This window comes from Syngnathus floridae, chromosome 3 (assembly GCF_059516105.1).
Source record: "Syngnathus floridae isolate MCC-2025c chromosome 3, RoL_Sflo_1.0, whole genome shotgun sequence".
NCBI lineage: Eukaryota > Metazoa > Chordata > Actinopteri > Syngnathiformes > Syngnathidae > Syngnathus > Syngnathus floridae.
Window position 1 is genome coordinate 22,259,063 of NC_142415.1, and position 22,160 is coordinate 22,281,222.

Consider the following 22,160-nt stretch of genomic DNA (forward strand, 5'->3'; position numbering starts at 1 on the left):
GGCAAGGCGGCAGCGTCGACGTCAACGCCCTCGTCTGAGTGGATGTGACACGGAAAGCGGGCAGCGTTTATGAACGTGTCACACCGGCTCACGCTGGATGGACGCGATGAGTGTGGATTGTCTTTTCTCGGCGTACCTGTTGGATCTCTCAACAATGTAACAATTCGGGAGAGAAAAGTAGTTTTGGAAAGAGCAGACTCTTCAGGAGAGGAGGAGGAAGGTTGAAAGCTGTTATTGGCATTTCATCATATACTCATTATGATTTTGATTTTGATTGGTCAATTCAATTTTGGGTATGCCTCATACTGGTGGTGGGGTTGCCAGGTCTAGAAGGTTTTTCAGCAAATAGAAACAGAAAAAGCAAACACGGACAATAAAGCGAAAATCTAATTCGACTAAATATATTTGACTAAACTGCAACTCCCTTCGTCCCCGGAGTGTGTGATGAATCGCGGGGTGGAAATTGCTTCTCATAATCCCGCACTCCCTTGCTACCGGAGCCTTTGTTCCCTGTTTACTTTGTTTTAATCACGGGCATAGCTGAGAAAACAATCAAAATATGAAAATCAATCTAATGTATTTGTGTTCAAAGGTTACCTGGAGCAAAGTCGGAAAGCAGGTTAAGCCCGAAGGGCTTTGATCATTGCAAGAAAAGTGCTTATTTTAAGAACAGGCAACAACAGATAGTCGCAGAGCGACGCCTCGTAAAAAGAGAGAAAATCTTTAACAAGCCAAATGAGAAAGAGACAGCGGGGATGAGGCCCACCGAGTCCACTCTATCATTCGCTAAGATAAGCCCCCCGAGTCCAAAAAGGATCCGACACTAACTTCAAAAGGATTTAATGTTCACGCAGGTCCTGGCGTGCTGTGGAGTTTTTTTCTTTTTCTTCCAGTGTTTAATTCCATAGTGCAAGGTGGCGTTTAACATGAATAACTAACCGAGAGCGGTAATCTATAATTGTAGGACACTTTTTGCACGAGCTTTGAACCCTGCGGCTTATAGACCAGTGCGGTTTATCTATGGCTTTCTCATGATTTTTATTATATTGTCTGATTTGTGCATATTTTTTTTAGATATGGAAATTAAACATTAAAACACCTGCGTCTTATAGTCCAGTGCGGCTTGTAATATGAACAAAAAAAGGATTTCCCCCTAATTTTAGCTGCTGAGGCTTATATTCAGGTGCGGTTTATAGTCCAGAAATTACGGCAAATGCTTGAGTCAAGTGAGCCCTCCCACAACGGCGCAAATGCTTCTTTCTAACGCAACCAAAACCATCAGAACTAAGTTGGAATCCAACATCCCCCTCCCATCGCTTCTGTACTCTTGGGAATTGAACTGGCAACCTCGAGGCGCAGACAGAACCGCCACACAACCGGACTGTCATGCGTATTGGACCCCCGCAGCTAAGTGAAACGTGTCAGCACCGAACTAACGAGTCGGGAAGCGTTATTTCGGACATGCCATTTGTCTTCCGTAATAAGACGTGAGGGCTGGCAGACATTTGAAGGAAACAAGTCCTTCCAGGAAAGATGCACTCTACCAGGAATACTCATCGTGTGTGTGTGTGTGCATGTGTGTGCGTGTGTGTGTGTGTGTGTGTGTGCGCGTCCTCCCCATTACAGCCGACTGCGAGATGGATGCTGGCTGTCACACCTGCCTGACTTTGTTCCCGCCAGATGCGGCGGCGGGGTCACCGGGAAAGCGCCCAAACACTCATCAATCTCAAGCGTTGTCCGACGTTTCTTCCAACTCGGCGGCGGTGGCTTCCAACATCCATTTAGACGATGGGGGAAAACAACACAAACACACACACACGTACACAATCCCACAAACACACGGACACGCGTGCGTATTCAAACAAACCCAGACGCTCTCTTAGCGACACAAACACACACACCTCGGTTCGCTTGGAAAACAAAACAGCACGTGAGCTGTAAAAGTGATTTTGGGCGAGGTCGTTGCCGTCATTCAAGGTAATTGAATTTGGGTCCTACGCACATCGTAGGTGGCAGTAGCCCACCCGCCGCCTTTTTAATAACAACCACTCCACAAAGTCGAAAGGACACCGATCGAGTCGGACACTCGCAAATTCGACAAATCGATGCATCGCATATATGACACATGCGCGTGGACACGTTTTTAGACGGCGGCTTATTCTTAATATCTTTTTTTGCAAAGTGGCTGCGACGACAGCATAAAGGTCTTCCGTGGAGATGGATCGTCCAAGTGGAGGGAGACACACTCTACCCCCGCACAAAGACCCTTCCTGTGCGTGCATGCGTGTCCCGGACATGCTCAGTGTCACAGCAAACGTGTGATGAACTTTGCGAGTGGCGCGCCACGTCCTCGCAGCAGACTGTGTCAAAATCCTGGACACACACTGATACACACACACACACACAGAGCATTTTTGCTTCCTGTGAATTTCATTCTGTGAATTCACACTCAGTGGGAAAGCACATAGCCAGTCATGGTCTTCCTGCTATGAAGCTTCCTCGACTTTTTCTTGTCAAGTCACACTTTAATGTGTAAGGACCTTCTGCCGTTTAAACCATTAGCCGAGCTGTCGGATATCGGTGGTCCGTTTGTACTACGCAATTGTGCTTTTAGTTTGTTTATTATTATTACCGTATGATCTGCACTCTAAGGCGCACGGAACAACCTCCAATTTTCTCAAAAGCCGACAGTGCGCCTTATAATCAGGTGCCTTGTATATGGACCAATATTGAGCCACTACAGCAGGTGTGGCAAGTCCAGCCCACGGGCCAAATGTATATATGTTATACATGGACAACGTTTCAAAATGGGCCATTCGTTGAAGGTGCGCCTTATATATGGACAGAGTTTTAAAATGGGCCATTCATTGAAGGTGCGCCTTATAATCCAGCGCGCCTTGTAGTGTGGAAAATACGGTATTATTATTATTATTAAAGTATTTAGGATGACTGTCAAAAAGAGCAACACCATGATTCACGATAGCCGAGCAACATGCTAATGAGTATTTAGGGTTCCGGGTCCTAAACAATAAGTGTCACGTGGCAGCTTTGCCCGGTAACGTGAAGAAAGGTGTGGGGGGGGGGGGGGGGTGTCTTTGGGACGAGTCGTGAAAGAAAAGCGACCAACAGCACCACTGACACCCCCCCCCAACCCTCCCCTGTACAACAACAAAGGGAATATTCAAGAGCGGCAAGCAAAGGATGCCGCGGGATGAAAACGTCTCACCCGCAGAGGATCCCATATTTGCCCGTTTGAAAAGCAGCACGCTTTACAAATCACATTCCAAACCAATTTGCGCTCCTCGGGATTTCCAGCAGAGCTTTTTTTTTTTTTTTTTTGGAAGTGTGTGTTTTTCTGTCGCCTGAAAATAAGTCCATACGTGACCGAAGACGTACACACCCTCCTGTGGCCTCAAATGTGGAAGCGACGCAACCAAGTCCTCTGGTGTTACATCTTCTCTACTTTATTACAAGTCTTCAGGGAGTGAAAAGGTGGGGGTGACTTCTGCAGCCAGGGCTATCTGTTTACATTTTCTTTACAGGGCTATATTGGAATTATAATTGTGTTCTACGCTACCTTTTTTTCTACACTCTGCTCTGTTTAAAGGTCCTGTGGACGCGGCGAGATGAAGAAAAATGGAGGCCTTTGGAGGGATTCGATTACCAGGGAAGAAAATGCAGCTGCACGCCGCCGCTGCCTGTTTTCCCTCCTTGTTTTTTTTTTTTTCTCAACAGGTGCCAATTCCTTAAGGCGCTTGGACGAGCTGCAACGATTTTCATGATGAATTCACGAAATGGTCAAAATGTTTTGACACGCACAAAATTGGCTAAAAAAATCTTGGTGATCCTAAAGCGGCAGAGGTCATGTGTTGTTTAGGCTTGTTGAGACTTTTTACGAGTCACCCGACTGACATGCCCACAAAATTTTCTGAACTGTTTTCAGGGGGCTTAATTTGTAATTCCCGTTCAAGTTTGAACAGAATTCAAGGTAAATTATCAGACATTGTCACTGGCTGGATTTTTTGTGCTTGTGTTTTGGGGGTCCGTCTAGTCATGATTGATATAACTGTCAAATGTCATGTTGCTAAATGAAATTGGCTCGATCCATTCCACAGTAGGGGGCAGTAATGTGCATAATAAGCCGATGCCTGCTGCCAAAAGCAGACAGCCAGTAAAAAAAAAAAAAAAAAAAAAAAGAGAAGAGATACTACCTCCTTGGCAGAATTAGATCTTACAAGTAAGGCGTATGCTTGTGTACTTTATTTTCTGACTCAAGGTTGTTGTAGGTCATGGAATTGAAGTGCTGCCTGGGCGAACTCGCTTTGATGCAGATTGCAAAGTCCTCACTTTAAGTGTGTGTTAAAGGAACGCATTCATTTAGTGCTGATTTGAATACAGCTTTTGATATTGATATATATATATATATATATATAATTCAGCACAACGTGGATTCAAAAGTATACGTAAAAAAAACAACTAAAGCACGAGCACTTTTGTAACGTGGTTCAAATTCGGCGTCATTCATTTTCACCGTGCAATTGGGTTTTAAAAAAATAAAATAAAAATTCTGTGAGGTCTCTTGGTCATATTCCACAAACAGCATAAATATTGCAACCCAATTTGGATAACTGGCACAATACCACGACCTCATTTGCACTCGTGCGGCTGTGCAGCCGAGTGTACGCTTGTAATTCGTATCCTTGACAATTTTTTTCAGAATTAATTAAAAAGGCGGCGTGAGAAAGCAAGCGCAGGTGGCGCAAGTGGAAAAGGCTCACACATGTCCATTTCGCTGATGACTTCTAATTGTATCCTTGTCGTTACTTGCAGCTACATTTCAATGAGATGCCTCTGCGTTTTTTTTTTTTTTTCCTCATAATACAATTTCCACTCTAATGTGACTCTGTCAATAAGCAATTACTCGGTCGGTAAATCGAGGTGCGCAATGTTCATCGGAGGGAAGCAGGAGGAATAATGCAAATGAATCTGTGAAGGGGAAAGAAAATAACAATTAAAACGGTGAGTAACAATCACTGAGCATCCCCGTCCCCTTTCACGTATCCTCAAAATGATCAAACGTTTTTGAATTTGAAGGGAACGAGAGGAAGCAAGTCGTCTGTGTTCGCACCCACAACGGCGCAGATGCCCCTTTCTAACTTAGTGTCTACGAAAACACCAAAATAAAACTCATTCAAGCACAGTTAGAGCACATTTTGCGTTAGACTCGCCTCGGGCGGGTAAACAGATCCCGACGACTCAAAATAACGTCCTTGAGATTTTCGGGGTGCAACCTGTTAAAAGACATTTTCACTCCATTGTGTGATAAATACATGAATTTTTGAACTTCTATATATTTTTTTCAAACTTGTACGTGGTACACTATCTTCAGTCTGAGTCCCAGTCATCTATTTGCTTTAGTCTCGGCTCAGGAATTAGCCGGACTAGCTGGCTCGCCGCTCCATTAGAGTCTCTGTGATGGAGGAACACCGGCGGCAATTTGGCCACGCTCGTTTAGTTTCCCGCACAAGGACTCCGCGCTGCCTATTTGTGACTAATCAACTGATAAGACCAAAGGCCTTTTTGCGTGGCCCCCAGAGATGAAAACCAAACTCCTAATGGTCATTAGGAGCAATTACTTTCAGTAACTGGCACAGACTTCTTTTCGAGCTAGTATGCTAGCTGCATATTGAACTTAACGTAGCATCTCGGGACTCTCATTTGATGGCAATTTTTTTTTTTGTAGTGTTACACAGAGTGCTTGTCTGGACAAACACACACCATTTTTCCCAGTGATAGCATTTTTCTTTTTTAAATCCAATAAAAGGCTGCTTGTGGAAAAACCTGTCCATCAATTTTAGCCAAAAAGATGGCAGATGAAAATCATTTTGTGCAGAACAACAAAATGAAATTGTGTGTTCACTGATGCAGTTGAGTTACTCCCGACAATTACATCTGAATATGTTAAAAGAAAGAAATGAAAAAAAAAAAAAAAGAAACATTCATAACTATCATTTGCCTTCAATAAAGGTCACAAGACAATACACTGCATTCGCGCATTCTTAATAATTCATTCATTTTCCGTGTCACTTTACTATGTATGAAAATGTATTTGTTTGGGATATTTCTTTGTGAATGTCACGTCGTTTCTGGGTAAAATACAAATCAGATAACACACCGTCTCGTTTCGGGCTTGAATGGCCTCATGCAAGTTTTGCTCGATATTTGATTCCTCAAATTTTGGATTCTTCAAACCAAAATGATAGGTAAGAATTCCATGTTACAAATCGATTGATTGAGGGCAGCTGTTGCCTGAAATGAGTTTCTTAAATCATGAGCCCTGGAATTTGGTGATGTGGGTTACGTTCTATTTATCCACAAACAGCTGATGTCCGACCCGAGACGACCCTTGTTGAGGATCTTCGCAAAGTGAAGAGGTTCAAGTCTGGAAGAATCTTCAAAATGTGTCCCGGGTCTTTTGGGAGATTGCCAAATGTCTGCCGATACAAAGGAGCTAACAAAGGTGCGCTATTAGCTGATGAAGACCACCAACCTTGCTGTGTTGAAGTGGCAATATTTTAATGGCTACTCAGTAGGAGGCGGTCTGGCTTGGAGGGAGGGGGGGGGTCCTTCGATAGCCGTGGAATCCATCTTGGTTCGCAGTCACAGAGTGTCCAGATAAGAAAAGAGGACATGATCTCTTTTGTTGCGATTGCCCGTCAACACTCGTACTGTGCGCCGAGACAAGTGTTCATTTCATATCAGCCCTAGATGTGCTTTTGAGAAGCAATACTCTCGCTGTAAAGGATGGCTAGACAAAAAAAAAAAACTATTTAAACAGCCATTTCAAGAGCCCGCCATAAATTGCTTTTGTGTACTCTTGCAAGCTTTGAAAGCTGCTTTAAAATCTGAACCTTGGCATAAAATTCTCATTTCTTAAAGCTGTCCCAAAACCCTAGCTTGAAAACATACTCTTTGAAAACCTAGTCGTCCAAGTATGAAATTCTATTTTGAAACGCTAACCCCATTTTGAAACCATAATCCAAGCTAGAACTTGTGTAAGAAGCTTTGTTTTGAAAGACTCAACACTTATATGCAAAGCTAATTCAAAACACAGTTTAGCCTAGAAAAACTCATTTGAAATCCAAACCCAGGTTTTAAACCATATTCCAGAATTGAAACTCCACTTCTGAGCTTCTGGTTTGAAACGTGAAACCTCTTGAAAGTCTAAACTCAGGCTAGAAACTCATCTAACACTAACATCTTGAAATCCTACTTTGCAATTCAAACTTCATCTTGAAACCGCAATCTAAGCGCCAAACAACATTTTGAAATTGTAAATAAGTTTCAAAACAGTACGCCTGATAAACTCAACCCAGACGGATTCAACTCACCACGTAGCCGCTAGCTTGATGCTATGCTTATTGAGTTAAACACTGTTGGTTCAAAGCAGAGGCCGTTTGATCTCGCCTTGGGCTCACACACATGCGAAAGCCTCCTGATTGGAGCCGCCGCCGCAAACAAGCTGAGTCGGCTAATTGGAATGAGGCACTGACTGATGCAATGCATGCTGGGATGGATTTACACCATCCAGGCTTGCATGCTGTGTCCTCAAGATGCCTTTGACCGGCTCGCACTCAAGTTGGCATCATTTGAAGTCGACATAAACGCTTCCTTTTGTTTGCGCTGTCTGGTGTCTCTGTTTGAAGCACCACTTGCGATTGTTTTTCTGGTGCTATTGCTTTTTTTGTCCATCATCAGTAGAAATCGCAGCTACTGACGAGTAGATTTTGTCTGCGTTTTTAAAAAATAAATAAATAATTCAATTCGGACATTTAAAACAATGTCCCTTACACTCAATCAAGCAAAAAAATAAAAAAAACGTTTTACTGAGCTTAATTGATTAAATGATGCCATTTTGTTTTTGCAATCGCTTTACTTTTGCACACGATCTACCGCGACAGTTGCGGATGCACTGATTCGCTAGCTGGCAGCCAATCGGAGAGGTCGATTGTCCCCGACGACGGACGCCATTTTGAATGTTGCAACATGGGAAAAAGAACAATAACTCAATTTTTTTTGACATTCCGCTCATGTTCTGAATGTGTATTCAAGGCATACACATTCATATTTATGAAACCGTGACTGAGGGATGTATGATCAACAATGAGGTCTTGGCTAAATTACAGGTATGTTGTTGCCTAACTTTTTATGTACTGATTGTGTCTGTAAAAATTGTTTGTTCCTTGCTTACACAGGTTTATTTATTATTTGGATGAAATGTATGTTTGTTCTTTTACATCGGCAGTTAGTGTGGAAGTTTTATGGCAGTGTTTCAGATTTTGCATTCATCTTAAAATTGAAGTGTTTATTATTTTAACAAGTTCTCTCTATTGGCCCCAACCAAAATCATTGGCAGGTGTTGCTGCTTTGCCACTGCTTTGGCATTTGCTCTCTTTCTCCTTTGCCTGCCATTAAGTCATGTTCAGGTTTTGTGCTCCCTCTAAAACTCATGTAGCAGTTGTCATTTTCGGATGCTGTTTTTGTTATGCTCACCTATTTTGTTTTGTGTCTGCCTTCTTGAACATAACATCCCTGCAAAATTACCTTAATGGGCTCCCATGCTAAGACCCCTCCTTCCTTATCACAGCAGTCCACTCAGTCCTCTCCCATGATGTTACTTAAATTGCTCTTTCTATTATTCATAAGAGCGGGAAGTTTTTCTTGGAGCTCAATATTTCATTAAAAGCCAATAAGTGAGCGCGCAAAAAAAAAAAAGAAAAAAGAGGAGGGGCTGTCATCAGTGAAGATTTGTGAATATTTCAACACGCACAGATGCCCGGCACGCATCCAGCAGTTGCACAACAACAACAACAACAACAACAACAACGAGCGTTTGTGGCAAAGATGACGGCAATTAGCACCATTCAAATAACAGTTAAAAGCTTTTCACATGTTGCTGGCGTCAAACGCTCGCTGTCCCTCAGCACCTCGTTACCACGGAGGGAGAGGGAGCGGAGTGAGGGGGGCGGGGGGGCACAACACGCCCCAGCCCGTGTTGTGAATGCGGCCCTGGCAGACAATGCGGGCGCCCGGCGCCAGAATACTTGCAGAACAATTTCAACACGCACACACGCTGGCTGACTTGCTCGACCACCGTCTCCCCATTAAGCATTCATGATTCATCTGGATTTTGTATTATAAGCGCTTGAATTTTTCATGCATTATTTTTTTCTTTCCTTTCCTGATTCAACACACACTCACACAGATTTAATCAAACACCGCAGGAGAAGAGAAAGTGTCACTTTCACACAGGAGGAGGCTTCAATCATCACGGCGTACCCGCACACACAAAACAGCAGGCAGCAGCTTTGTCCAAGGAAAACACACACACACATCGACCTGCATGTGTGTGTGTCTTGAAGGGTACATGACATTGTGATGTAATCAAATGAATAACCTTTTGCGGGGGGCCTCGACACTTCTGAAAACTCAACACTTCCCGAAGGAAAGTTGAAATCAATTCGGAAAACAAATAGTGATTGAAACAGGGCGTGACCTCAAGATGATAATAATGATTGACTACTTATACCAGCGAATTTTGACTAAAAAGAAAAATGAAAATGTGCTTGGGCAACAAAGGAAAAGTTTGTCAAGCCAAAGAAATTTCATAAAAAGTCATTTCTCTTGCCAATTTGGGTTGTAATCAAATGCCGTTTAAAGTGGGCGGGGCTTAATAATGATTTGGAGGACTTTCTACCACCATCATGATTGCAAGCAGCTTGACTGACTTTATTGTGAAGCATACATTTTTGGAGTACTCTCTTGATTTAGATGCCAAATGATCGATGTTTACTTGCATTGCTGAACACAAAATAAAATCTTCATGGTTGAAAGGATTCACATAATGATGCTCGCTGGTCTATTAAAGGCAGGTAGTGCGTCACATACATTACCCGTGTGTGTGTGTGCGTGTGTGCGTGTGTGTGTGTGTGTGCGTGCGTGCGTGCGTGCGTGCGTGCGTGCGTGCGTGCGCATGGGCGGTAGCTCACTCTCGCCATTATTTCGGCTGGCCTTCTCTTTGCGTCATTAAAGTGAAATAATTCATCTGCGCGAAAAGGTCAGCAGCACGCTAAGACAGCAGAGAGTGAGCAGAGGCCTGATGAAGAGGAGGCGTGGAGAAAAGAAGGTAGAAGTGAGCTTCAGTGGTTGAGGTGAGCGACCCTCAGCGGTGATGATGATCATCATCTTTAATCGCGGGCCAGCGCTGTGATCTTCAATAAAATGTCACACGTGCCGCTGCACTTTGCTTGCCGTTGTTTTCTCTCCCACATGTGCTCCCAGCTAAACAAACAACAACATCAATTACGGGGTGGAGAGGTCCATAAAAGGCTTAAGAAAAGGCGGGATTGTGGCTAATTAGCATGTTTCAGATAATGATCGTCTTCATTTGAATGATCACATTTGAACCATTAGGGCCTTTTCAAATTGCTTCATCTGCTCGGCTTCTTTTTTTTTTTTTTAACTCGGCCCCAGGAGACGTTTTCACTTAACAGCGTGAATTTCTCGATGGATTCTTACATACTTTTTAAAAAACTCCAAATTGGCAGCCTTGTTAGGAATACTGTGTTGTGTCACGTTAACAAGACACTTCATTTTGACTTTACAGCGAGTTTAAGTACCAAAAGTGGCTTAAGCTCTAATGTAGTTTGGCCAGAATTTGAGAAAAGCCGTCCCAGATTCTCCAGCACGCAGAAGAACGAATGTCGCTTATTTTTAATGCTCTCGCTCGCATCGCATTTGAAATATAATTACAGCCAGTTGTTCATATTCAGCGAGCACTTGAAGAGGGTTTCAATCCTGCCAAATGCATCTTTGGAAGCTTTTGAGAGCATATCAGACAAACAAAGCCACAGCCGTGATTACCTCTGCCAAGGAAGTGTGGGTTTTCGTCGCCTTGTTTGCCGGCTATAGTCGAATTATGCGAAAAACTGCTCAAGTGATTTTTGCCAAATTTCCGCCAAGTGCGCATGAAGCCCTTTTTTATGGTCGCTACGTCTTTGTGACGCTTAACGGGGCTGTCAGTGGAGTCATTGTGAACTATGTGTGCCTGCAAATGACCCTCGGTTGTCATTATTAGCCACCCCGCCATACTTTAATGTTATCGCCCTGACATTTCATTTCCCGCGGCAGCCATTCTTTAACGCCGTTGCACTTGCATCGCGCTACCTGTGACTAGAAGTGTTGTTGTATGTAGCCAAGCAGAAGTGGAGTTCTCACACCATATTGTGGAAAAAAAAAAATACTCCTTTAAAAATATTAAATGAATTTTATAGCAAAAGGAATTTTTCATTTTGACCCTCGATTTTAGAAAATACCCATTTTGATAACTTGGCACAATGAAAAAAGTATGACTCATACATTTGCATAATCCTTGCTTCAACGAGAAAAATTTGCTTGGTGCCTGGCCAGATAATAGAGGTTTGTGTTTTCCAATTTCTCCAGTCATTTTTTTCCGTCGCCCGTAGGGAACATCTACTGAACCTTTATCTGTGTTTTCTGAAGAATTTCTGGGTTTTGTAAAGAAATACAATTTTCAGAACCCCTGAGATGTCCGCCATGACCCCCCCCAAGCATAAAAAAAACCCCAAATCCGAGCTCCGCCAGTGGCCATGGAAGGGTGGCATCATTGTGGTTACAGCATCCTACGTGGTTTTACATTATGTACCACCACTACTATTTGTACTTAGTTACATTCCACCACTCTAGCCGAGTCACCGTACAAGCTGTTTTTTACCCCACCGGGGAAGAAGAAATCATGTTTCCGTGGCAGCGTATGGCGAGGCCCTGTCATGGCCGCCAGCTCTCATGTGTGCGCGTCAGCTGCAATAATGATTTAAAAGGAAAGCGCAGTCATTCACACGGCTCCAAAGTCCCCGAGCAAAATAATAAGCTTGCCTCTATTACTCACATCTGCGGCTTGGCGTGATTAAATCCAGGTTGTCACGCGAGGTTGGGTGAAGCGCGTTACTTCCCCGCGGCATTGCTAATTCATAAGGCGCGGTCCGGCGCGGCCTGGTCGCGGCGCATCCTCGCGATGAGCTCACTTTGCCGTATTTGTCGTTTGACAACTTCTCATCCTCCCCGACTTACCGCCCACCATCGGCACTGCTGGGCTTTGCGGGGGCGGATCACTTAGCCGGCTAAATCATCTGGCACTCTGCCTTGAACTTTGCTCTGACTAATTTATAGGAATTAAAGCAGCTCACCTAACACGCTCGCCTGGCGCGACGCTTCGCCGAAATGAGGCTGCTTCCATTGTGTACGATGTGTAAAGTGGCACTTGCTGCAACGCTTTCATAGACCAGTAGCCACATTCACAAGCTCCAAGCTTGTCGCACAGACTTATTTGAGTTTAAGGTTTAATGCGAGTCATAAAACTTTGCTCCACCTCACTGGCGGAGCTTGGGGGGGAAGAAATATGCTTGGACCCCCTCCAGGTGCCAGGCCAGATCATTGAGATGGTGTATTTTTAGATTTTTCTCATATTTTTGCCGCACGATTTCAAAATGTCCCCATTAGGAACATGTATTTTTCAAAGAAGGATTTGGATTTGTAATCATTTCTTCGCTTGTCTCGCGGATTTACGGCAAATGATTCAAGGTTATCCCTGAGCACGTTTTTGAACAGTATTTGTGATCACAAGGCAGCCTCGGTGTGACAGGCGCCGCCATATTTGCTAGAAGACCTTGCACACTGCATTCACACTAATCTGCTCCCAACAGCTCAATTGTAGCGCGGTGGTCCGGTGTTTTATGACACATTGCTGATAGAATGGCCCCGGGCGGCGTGAGCAAAGGCCGCGCAGCCTCGGGGAAAGAGAAGGCAGAGAATCGGGGAGGTTATTTCCCTTTAAATCACACAAGAGGTGGGAATGAGGCTCTAAAGGCGGACGACTTTGAGATTACACAGCTGGGCACCCAAAAGACGTGGATGCGAGGAAGCAAAAAAAAAAAAACGCAACCAAACTGAAAAATAAATAGCACTCTGACACACACCGATGGCTTTCTTCCACCTGCTTCGAAAAAGCAATAAATAGGGAGTCAAACCGCAGGGAATCGTCCGTCTATAATCCAGCGTATGCCGGCCGAGGCGACGCTAATTTGCGTGGCACAATGACTATCAGTCACTGGCGATCATACTAATAGTCTTCTTAACTCCCACTCGTGCATCAATCAATCAAAGCCAGAGAGAAAATTGAGCTCAAATTAGACATGGTTGCTTTAGTGGCCGTTTAAACAAAGGGACCCGACAGACCCTAGTTTGCGACGACTAGCATGCAATTGATAGCTGTGAGCGTGAACATTGAAACTAACATCAGGCTATGAGCCACATGCTGCTTTACCAACAGACATCATATTTATAGACTCGGCGTCCCACATCTCGGTTTCCGGCCGTGTGAAGTCTGCTCGCGGCAAAGATAAGATACAAAGAGCCCCCCGAATGTTGACTTTTATCTCGGCGAGTCATTAAGATCTCTTCGAAAAGGGAACATCTGTTAAATATGAATAACTAGCGCAGAAAGGAAAGCGATAAATCCCAGCTCTGATCTCTTATCAGCTGATCATCGACGTTGGATTGGACAATGGGAGACAATGAGAGGAGAGGAAAATGGCAAGGGGGTGCGAAAAGAGGGGGTGCCTATCAGAAAGGTGCGAAGGGAATGTCGCTTTTCCTGATTTTTCATTTTACTCACTAGAAGAAATTGTCGAAATTGGTCAAGGAAAGCAAGCTTTACTATTTTTCTGATGCAATGTATTGGGTAAACAAGGAACTTAGAGGTAAGATATTTATTTTTATATATATAAGAAAATTGGATTTTTTGCGCCCTAGGAGTAAAACAAATATGTTTTTCTACATTTTTGCTTTTCTTCCAAGAAAGAATTTTGAATGTAGTCTTCAGAAGAAAATATTTTTTAAAGAGTTCATTCAGCCTTTCACCCAAAGTCAACTGGGAGAGATTCCAGCTCACCCGGCCGGCCATGACCGTCAAAAACATAAGCCGTACAGAAAATGAATAGATGGACGGTCACTATTGCTTTTTTGTTTGATTGTTTGATTTTTCTGCTTGAACAAGGGACTTAAGAAACACTTCACATTTTTCAAGGGATTTTTTTTTAATGTGGAAGACAGAAAACGGAAGGTCAAATAATTCTGAACAATCTAAAAGCCCATAATGAATCTATAATAATGATTTTTTTTTTTTCCCAACAACATTGAGTGTACTGAATGCTAATGCCGGAGAAGTGAGCTTCATGGAGCGTGGAACATTCTGAATTCAAATTTGTTCTTCTTACCCCGTCATTATCTTTTGTTGAAAAAAACATTTTAGAGTTGACTCGTCTGAAACGTTTCCTTTGTTTGTTTGCTGTTTGGTACTTTCCTTTCCCTCGGGAAGCCCCGTCAACTAGCGAGTTCATTAGCCCGAAGAACACCGCATCACGCCGTGAGCATTCCTCAGCAGGATCGATAATCAAAGTCGTATTGCCATCGAGCGCCAATTGATGAATGCTAATGGTTGATTATCAGCGGCGGATGAAGGGCCTGAACAATGTGCTCAGCGCAACTCGGCAGACTGAAACGCAATCATTATCAATCCTCCCTCGCTAAGTGATGGAGCTCTGAAGGAGACTCGGGGAAAGAAAGTTGTGTGAAATATTCACGCGCCAGCCGCCATTAATTGACTACAAAGAGAACAGAAATCGGATTTGTCTCTGCTGCAAACGCAGCGATTTGCTCGCTGTTTGTCTTTTTTGTTCCGAGGCGAGCTTAATGGCCAAACGACACGCGTCCGCGATCGTATTTTGGAATAACAGAGGCGGCTTTGATTGAATGCGAGGAAAAGTTTGCTTAAGAGACGTTTCAACGCTTTGCGAGGCTTGTTTTTAGAAGAAAAGTTCAACCGTGTCGCTGTGCGAGAAGAAATCAAGTTACTCCTGGAACAAATAAAAATACACTAAGGCTATTCTGGCTCATCAGAAAGCCATTGAAAGTCATTTCTGTGAAAAGTCAAAAGTTTGCCACTTAACTCCCATCCATAAGTTCATTACAGACACTTAGATGTCTTAAGAATGGAAAAGGCAACAACAGTGAGGCCATTTTGGCCAATCAGAGACAAGACGAAAATGACATCATGGTCGCTCAGGGCATCCAAATATCTTGGCGATTATGTTCGAATGTATTTTTGAGAATGTTCGAGTAGATACTTGAATGTATTTGAATGTTATTACTTTACATTGACAGCTCCCCGCTTCAGTAGAACAGAACATTTTGGGCTTGACATCCCGTTGAAGGACAAGATTTGACCCTACAACCCCAAAATGTAAGCCCAAGAAGGCCATTTCTGAAAATAGTGAGATTATTTGCCACCTATCAAAGACTTCTAACACATGAGAAAGTTCCTATGTCATCCATATAAGACTCAAATACACTCCAAATCAAACTTTGATTTAATTTATTTGGCTGACTTCAGCCAGGTTGGCCTTGCAAAAGGGGAACTACTGTTTTCAATGACCTAAAATGAATAAATAAAGGTCAAGATATGCTCCTGAAAAATAACAGGCTAGACAATCTTTCTCTCTCTCTCTCTCTCTCTCTCTCTCTCTCTCTCTCTCTCTCTCTCTCTCTCTCTCTCTCTCTCTCTCTCTCTCTCTCTCTCATTCTCTCTCTCGCTGAAAAAACTATTGTCTGTCTTTCTTGGTTCCCCCAAAAAGAAGTACCACTCCACATCAGCCTCACACTCTGCATCACAATGTCAGAAAGACGGCGAGCTGCAGAAGAACATCGGAAATGAGACGAGGGGTGGGGTGGGGTAGGGTAGAAGGAGGGAAGGTGCTGTCACGCCTCACGGCCGTCCAACTCTCGTCTGCTTACCTACACACACACACGCACGTGCGCATCCCCCTCACATTTGTGCTAATGGTCTGTGCAGGGCGAGAAGGCTGTGAATGACACGCTGCTAGAAATCGATGGCGCCCAATCTCCCGCACAGCCGCCGTGATGATGTCGCAAGAGCAGACTGGGGGGGGGGGAGCACGTGTAATTAAAGCTCAGCCCAGGCTGCACATTTTATTACCTCCGCAAAGGCCTGGCAGGGGAAGAGTGTGTGTGTGTGTGTGTGTGTGTGTGCGTGCGTGAACGAACCAGGAAGTAGAAAACTAACTAAGGTACCTTGTATTCCACATCAGATCATCCACATTTTGTTAAAAAACAGGATTCCCCCCATCCCACCCTGCCCTCCACTGAGCGCTGTTCTGAGTCTTAATTGAGCGTCACTGGAAGAGGAAGATAAAATAGCCTCGAACCAAAACGCACTGCGCCCCGGCTCAGCTTTTAATCCTGAACTTAGTCGTGATGAGCACTTCACCTTGCTCTTAATCATCGTCATTATCACCTTGCAAAAATATGCATATTGAATTCCTCCTTCGGTCCATTTACTCGTACCGGGTTCTTGCCAGGTTCTGTTGAATATTTAACGCCAATGTCTAAAGACAAAAAGGGCGCCATGACTGCCAATGCACTTTATTTGATCAACCCCCTCTTGAAATCTGCAGAGGATTTCACACTACAGCCAACAAAACATGAGTAACGCGTACTTATCAAGCTCTTCACTGTGTCCACCTACATGCAAAATCTTGGTCCGGTCTGTGTAGGTGGAGTCTAGTCAGTCGGCTGAGCTCATCTAGGTGGCATTAGTCAAGATACAGGTGGCATATCCTCAGAATATTCAGTATGAAATATAGAAAAGATTCATCCGACGTCATTCCAAGACAGATTTTTTCCCCCCTCAAAATCGTGCACACAGCGACGCAGGACGACAACTACTTTAAAAAAAAAAAAAAAGCTTTTCCCACAAAACTCAAATTTGAACTCAGGCACGTCATGTTCCCGCTAAGCATCCTTGAGAGTTTCCCACCGCTTAATTGGTTTGGACTTAGTGTTTTTAGACAGTCTGGCACTCGCGAAACCTCCTTGGGCTTTCCATTGTTTGTTTGTGACGACGAGCCATTGTCAAAGTCATTTGAGGCTTCTGAATTGACTGGTGCTAAAAAATGAATGTGCCACTTAACAGCGTTTTTGTGTTTGCTCCGTATTTAAAGCGTAACACACACACACACGCACAGGTGCAAGTCCCACATGGCGGCCAATGTTTAATTGATGCCACCATATGACAACGCTGCGGAGAAGCAACACAAAATGCGAGTGAGGTTGAAGGCGCAGGTTGAAACGCGCTAAGATGGGGAAGAAAATGGACGCCAATAGTCATGATGTACAACGCGGGCCAAGTGGAACCGCTATGTGCCAGCCGGGCCGACCGCCCGCCCCCGCAGGTGAAGCCCAGAAACGAGCTGTGAACAAGCTGCTTTGGCCGGCCTGACACCTCCAGGCGGGCCAGGGAACAGGTGGCCCGATCGGCGGGATTAGCCCGCGGTTCTGCCTGGAAAATAATGGCCGCCCTGGAACGCAGGCAAACAATGACGAGTACATTTTCCCCAATATGTCAGATGAAAATACCTTTGCAATAAAAAAAAAAAAAGAAAATGTCACTTTTGGGAATGCTACCAAAACCACTTTTGGTTGAATGTGTAGTCTTCCTAGCATGTAGCGTTTAAGCTAGCTATTAAACTAAGAAAGAAAACTGTACATCATTATGAACAACTTATTTGTAACGTTTCAACATCTGACACGACAAATCATTGTATTCATTTTTTGAGAACATAAACTGGCATTTCTGGAAGCGTAAACAATCTTTCGCTACGCTTCAGGGTTAGCCTCGTGGTCACGTCCTGTTTTCTAAAGGACGCTGTGGAGGGGTTTAATCGTCGCCAAGAAGCATTTAAGCGCTTCCCATATCTTAGCTTCCCCATGACAACCAGAAATTCTCCCCGAGTCCGCCGGGAGACGACGGGAGGGAGAGCATTGAAACGTCCGAATTAATGTTCCCGCACGATAAGCGAGCTTAATATAAACGACGACAAAAGCCGCCACTCACCCTGCCAACCAGGATTGGGTCGGGTCCAGAAAATTCTTCCAGCACAAACATTTGGTTCCAAACCCATCCTCTCTTGGCTCGGTTCAGCAGTCGCTGTCCTTCGCCGGGACCGGCCGCAGTCTCGCCGCCTCCGACGGGGATCGTTGACACGCAGGGAAGCAAAGTAATCCACACCAGCAGCAAGGACATCCACACATCTGTCGGCATCTCCTCAAATCTCCTCCGCATCCTCGATACCGTTGGTGTGGGAGGGTTTGGGGTTTGTTTGTTTGTTTGTTAGTAGAAACTCTCGTCAAGCAGACGGCTCCTCGGATCAGGTCGACAAAAGGTTCTCGGCGCTAAAGGTCACTCGGCTGGGCCTTCCATAGTGGCGAGCGGCCGCTGCGGCGTCCGTTCACGTTAGTCCGAGTGGGAGACCTGAACCGAGGAGGGAAAATAAAACAACGGTAAACTCACAATACGGCAATCAATTTTATAACAATGTGACATTCAATTGCACACACGCAGGGAGGATCTCTCCATTCATCAGTCGCCATTTTTTAAAGTTTAGGACTAAAATGTGGCCTCCGAGTCATTTATGAAAGACTTTCCAAACATTTTTAAGTATTTGGCAAGTTGGCTACTGACATATCTTCTGTTAAATACCATAAAATGAGCCTAAGTGAAAATCAACAAAGTCTATTACATTCATTATTCATGAGCTCCACCGCTATGCATAGCAGTGTTGCTAAAGGCATGCTCACTATTTGGCAAGCACCAAGTCCCTTTATCTTTACTTAGCAAATGGTATAATAGAGTTTGGTTTGATGTCATTACAGCGCTTTGATAAAGAACATTTTGAGAGTGGGCTCACTATTTGACGACTGCCTTACGCAAGGCTTTTTCTGTTCAGGGAGCCTAAGTGAGAGTCTAAAACAACTACAACATGATTTATTCATGAGCTACACCGCTACACGTAGCAGGCAAAAAGCACTGCAGCTGAAGGCAAGCTCACTATTTGACGGCAAAACCGCTCGTATCAAATAAGCTCTGGCAAGTTGATTGAGTTTTTTTTTTGACAGCGTTAAACTCATTAACGGGCAATTTACAAAGCCTTCGCGAGGCGCTGCTCGACTTGTAAAGAGGTGGCTGTAATACGCCGCCGAGCGGAATATGCTTTTTATACAGCGTCTTCAATACTAATGCATCTTTTTACACGGGCAGCACTCTGATCTCTTAATAACACCGTGGATTTAATCAGCAGCTTCTCTCAAATGTCACTTTCATTATTCGGCTCCTCCAAAAAAAAAACAAAAAAAAAAAGATGAAGCACGGGGGCCACTATTAAAGCTCTGCTAAGTCTCATAGCACAAGTACATACAAACAATCACGCACGCATCTCATGTCATCGCTTCGGGGAGTAATTCGGCTCTCTGCGGCAAGGCACTTCCAAAGACAATAAGTGGCAGCCGAGCCGAGCCAACTGCAATATCGTAAAGTGCGGAGTGATCCGTGCTGCCACAGCCGCGAGACGGATGGGACGCCGGATAGAGAGGGGTTAGGGATGACGCCGCTTCTGGCTAAGTAAGAGTGGCTGGTGCTGCGTGAAGGGAAATGGAGGTGCGGGATAGGAAGAAAATAGTCTCGGGTCGGTGGTAGAATATGCAGGATGATTGGAAATTATTGGCAGGCTGGTGCTGGATGCGAGGAACTAATTTGGGTGCTGGAGGTAAAATACGGGATGCAAAAGATCACTTGGAGTGGTTTAAAGTTTTTTTGTGAGTCAAATGATGTAGGATACTATGAAAATAAAATATACTGGATGGAAAATATGAAGTCCAAAAGAAGTTGGTGCTGAATACTGAATATACGTACGGGACTATGTCCTGGTAAAATATACGGGTTGTGTTTTATTTATTTATATTGGGAGTGGTGAAGGGTTTTTTTTCGTAGGGGGCGCTGTGATTTGGGGAATAGGCAGATGATTTATGACCGGGGCAGAACACCGGGATTGGATGTGAAAACAAGGAATAGATGCAAAATGCAAAGGAGTCATTGGGGATGCAGGGAAAGTGAGGATATGCTAATACGGATGGATGCAGGGATACTGGTGACGGTTTTAGTCAGACTAGAATGAACAGAACACAAACGAGTCACTTCGGACAGAAAAACGGGGGATGCCGGGAGTTGTCAAGGGATACAGAAGGACTTTTGAAACGGCCGTGAGTTGATGGAAAAAGGGGAACGAGACGACATGTCAGATGCTGACGATGTGTGACAACAGGGGGAGTGATGTGTGTGCGCGATGCAGACGGAACACAGTGGGACGGGCTCGAGGAACAAATTCGGGGAGCTGAAACGCTTGGGGATTTGAGAAATGGCAATATTTCACCTGGAAGACATGTGGATACTATGGACAGTGCATAGTGGGAATAGTTTAAGGACAGGGGGGGAAATGGGAATCAGTTGAAATAGCGGGAAATGTGCGGGATAGGAGATCTCAGATGGGTGGGAATTGTGAAGGATTGATGAAAGGCGATTGAATTGGGAAGAATTTAGGAAACGGAAAGTCACTTGGAATAGAGTCAAATATAAGTACTGATGGTTGTTGAGTACAAAAGACTGCTGGAAATAAATTGGTAGTCATGAGGAACACCTCCTGCAATGGGATAGATTAAAATGGGCATCATTTTCCTGGAAAAGGATCAAATATTAAAGATACCTGTGGAAAATGCTGGAGAGAGATACGCGGGTTGGATGCGGGACGGCGGGGATGGATTTGGGGAAAGAGCAGAAAGTATTTCAACCATGAAAGCTTTAATGTACACTATACTGGATATCATATATTGGAAAACGAATGAAAAATGCTAGAGCGCAATGCAGTACATTCTGGATGGAAGGCACTACGGACTCTAGGAACAAATTCTGGATAGTGGGAAAGGGCACAGGTTGCTCGAAATGAGGAGGTGAAGTGGTGGAGGTAGCGATTCATAACGGATGGATGTTATTCGGAATGGATGAAAAATCATCGAAAGATTCAAGAGACTGGGGATGGAATTCAAAAATAAAATCACCTGTGAGATATTGCCAATGCAAAACGTGATGGAATACTATCCAAAGTGTCTATTTCAAACAGATCCTAGTGAGCGCTTCGCTTTCAGCACCACGGAGACCGGACAGCTCCCCCGCCGAGCCAATGTGCCCGACGCACTAAAGCCTGTTTGTCTTCTTTCTCATTTTATCGCTCAGCGCTCACAAATCTGTCAAGACATCGTTTCAATCTAAAGTTGTGAATGTGAGTCCGCGCAAGAAAGAAAAAAAAAAACTGCCTGACATGAAGTTTGAGTGTTGGAGCTCGTCTGCTCGTCTCGGGGCGAGCAGCAGGTGCACTCGGCGCGCGCGCGCGGGCGGGCGCTTGGGCGGGCAAGCAGGAGCTCATGGAAGTTGCGGCTGTCTAAATCACAACGACGGCTTGACTTACTAGTGACACTTGCATTCTTCTTCTCTGCTGCGTCATTTTTCAAGCCCCCTTCCTCAAATAAAAGCAACTCCAGCGTGCACGAGACGGCGGGGAAATGAACAGTTTGCCGCTGGTCCCCGCCAGACCTCCCTTCCCCAAAAAAGGAAGAAATCCTTTGCGCGGCTCGTCAAGCTACCAGTCGGGAGCTCCGACAGGCTCACTGGCCGGATGGAGGAGTGAAGAAGAGGAGTGAGGAAGAGCAGATTGAAGAGAGAGAGCGAGTGAGAGCTAGAGAGCGACACCCCCATGCTCGCAACCAACAGCCCCAACCTTCCTTCCCCAGCGCTGCTCATTGGGTCAACAGGCGCGCAAATGAACGCGCAGAGGTGGCGGTGTTCAAAATGAGCGCCTTGAAGTCATCAAAAGGTATCAGTCCACTTTAATGCTTGCCTCTATTTATCGCGGACAAGCTTTATAAAAGGGGACGGGTAATTAGTGGCTGCCAGGCTGTCATGTGATACATAAACACGCACACTTAATCACTGGCATTTGGTGAGAGCTGAAAAAATGAATGATGTATGAAATGCAATTAAATGCATATTTCTTCATAGCTTTTATTCCAATGTTAGTATTAAAGTACATAAAATGCGACTGATTTAATGAAGCACTTCA

General features: G+C 44.5%; 1 protein-coding gene across 3 annotated transcripts in view; it reads right to left on the minus strand.

Annotated features, from left to right (window-relative positions):
* cdh8 (cadherin 8) overlaps positions 1–21,729 on the minus strand; it is a 67,403-nt gene extending 45,674 nt beyond the window's left edge. For 2 of the 3 annotated variants that reach the window (XM_088370512.1, XM_088370511.1), the window contains exons 1-2: positions 21,510–21,729; positions 18,050–18,466 (exon numbers count right to left, since the gene is read on the minus strand). In XM_088370512.1, the coding sequence (XP_088226638.1) occupies positions 18,050–18,277 (228 nt within the window). In that variant the 5' untranslated portion in view covers positions 18,278–18,466; positions 21,510–21,729. Of the gene's footprint in view, positions 1–7,391; positions 7,685–18,049; positions 18,467–21,509 lie in introns of those variants that run through there. The other variant, XM_088370513.1, reaches the window with a different exon arrangement.
* Positions 21,730–22,160: the final 431 nt, after the last annotated feature.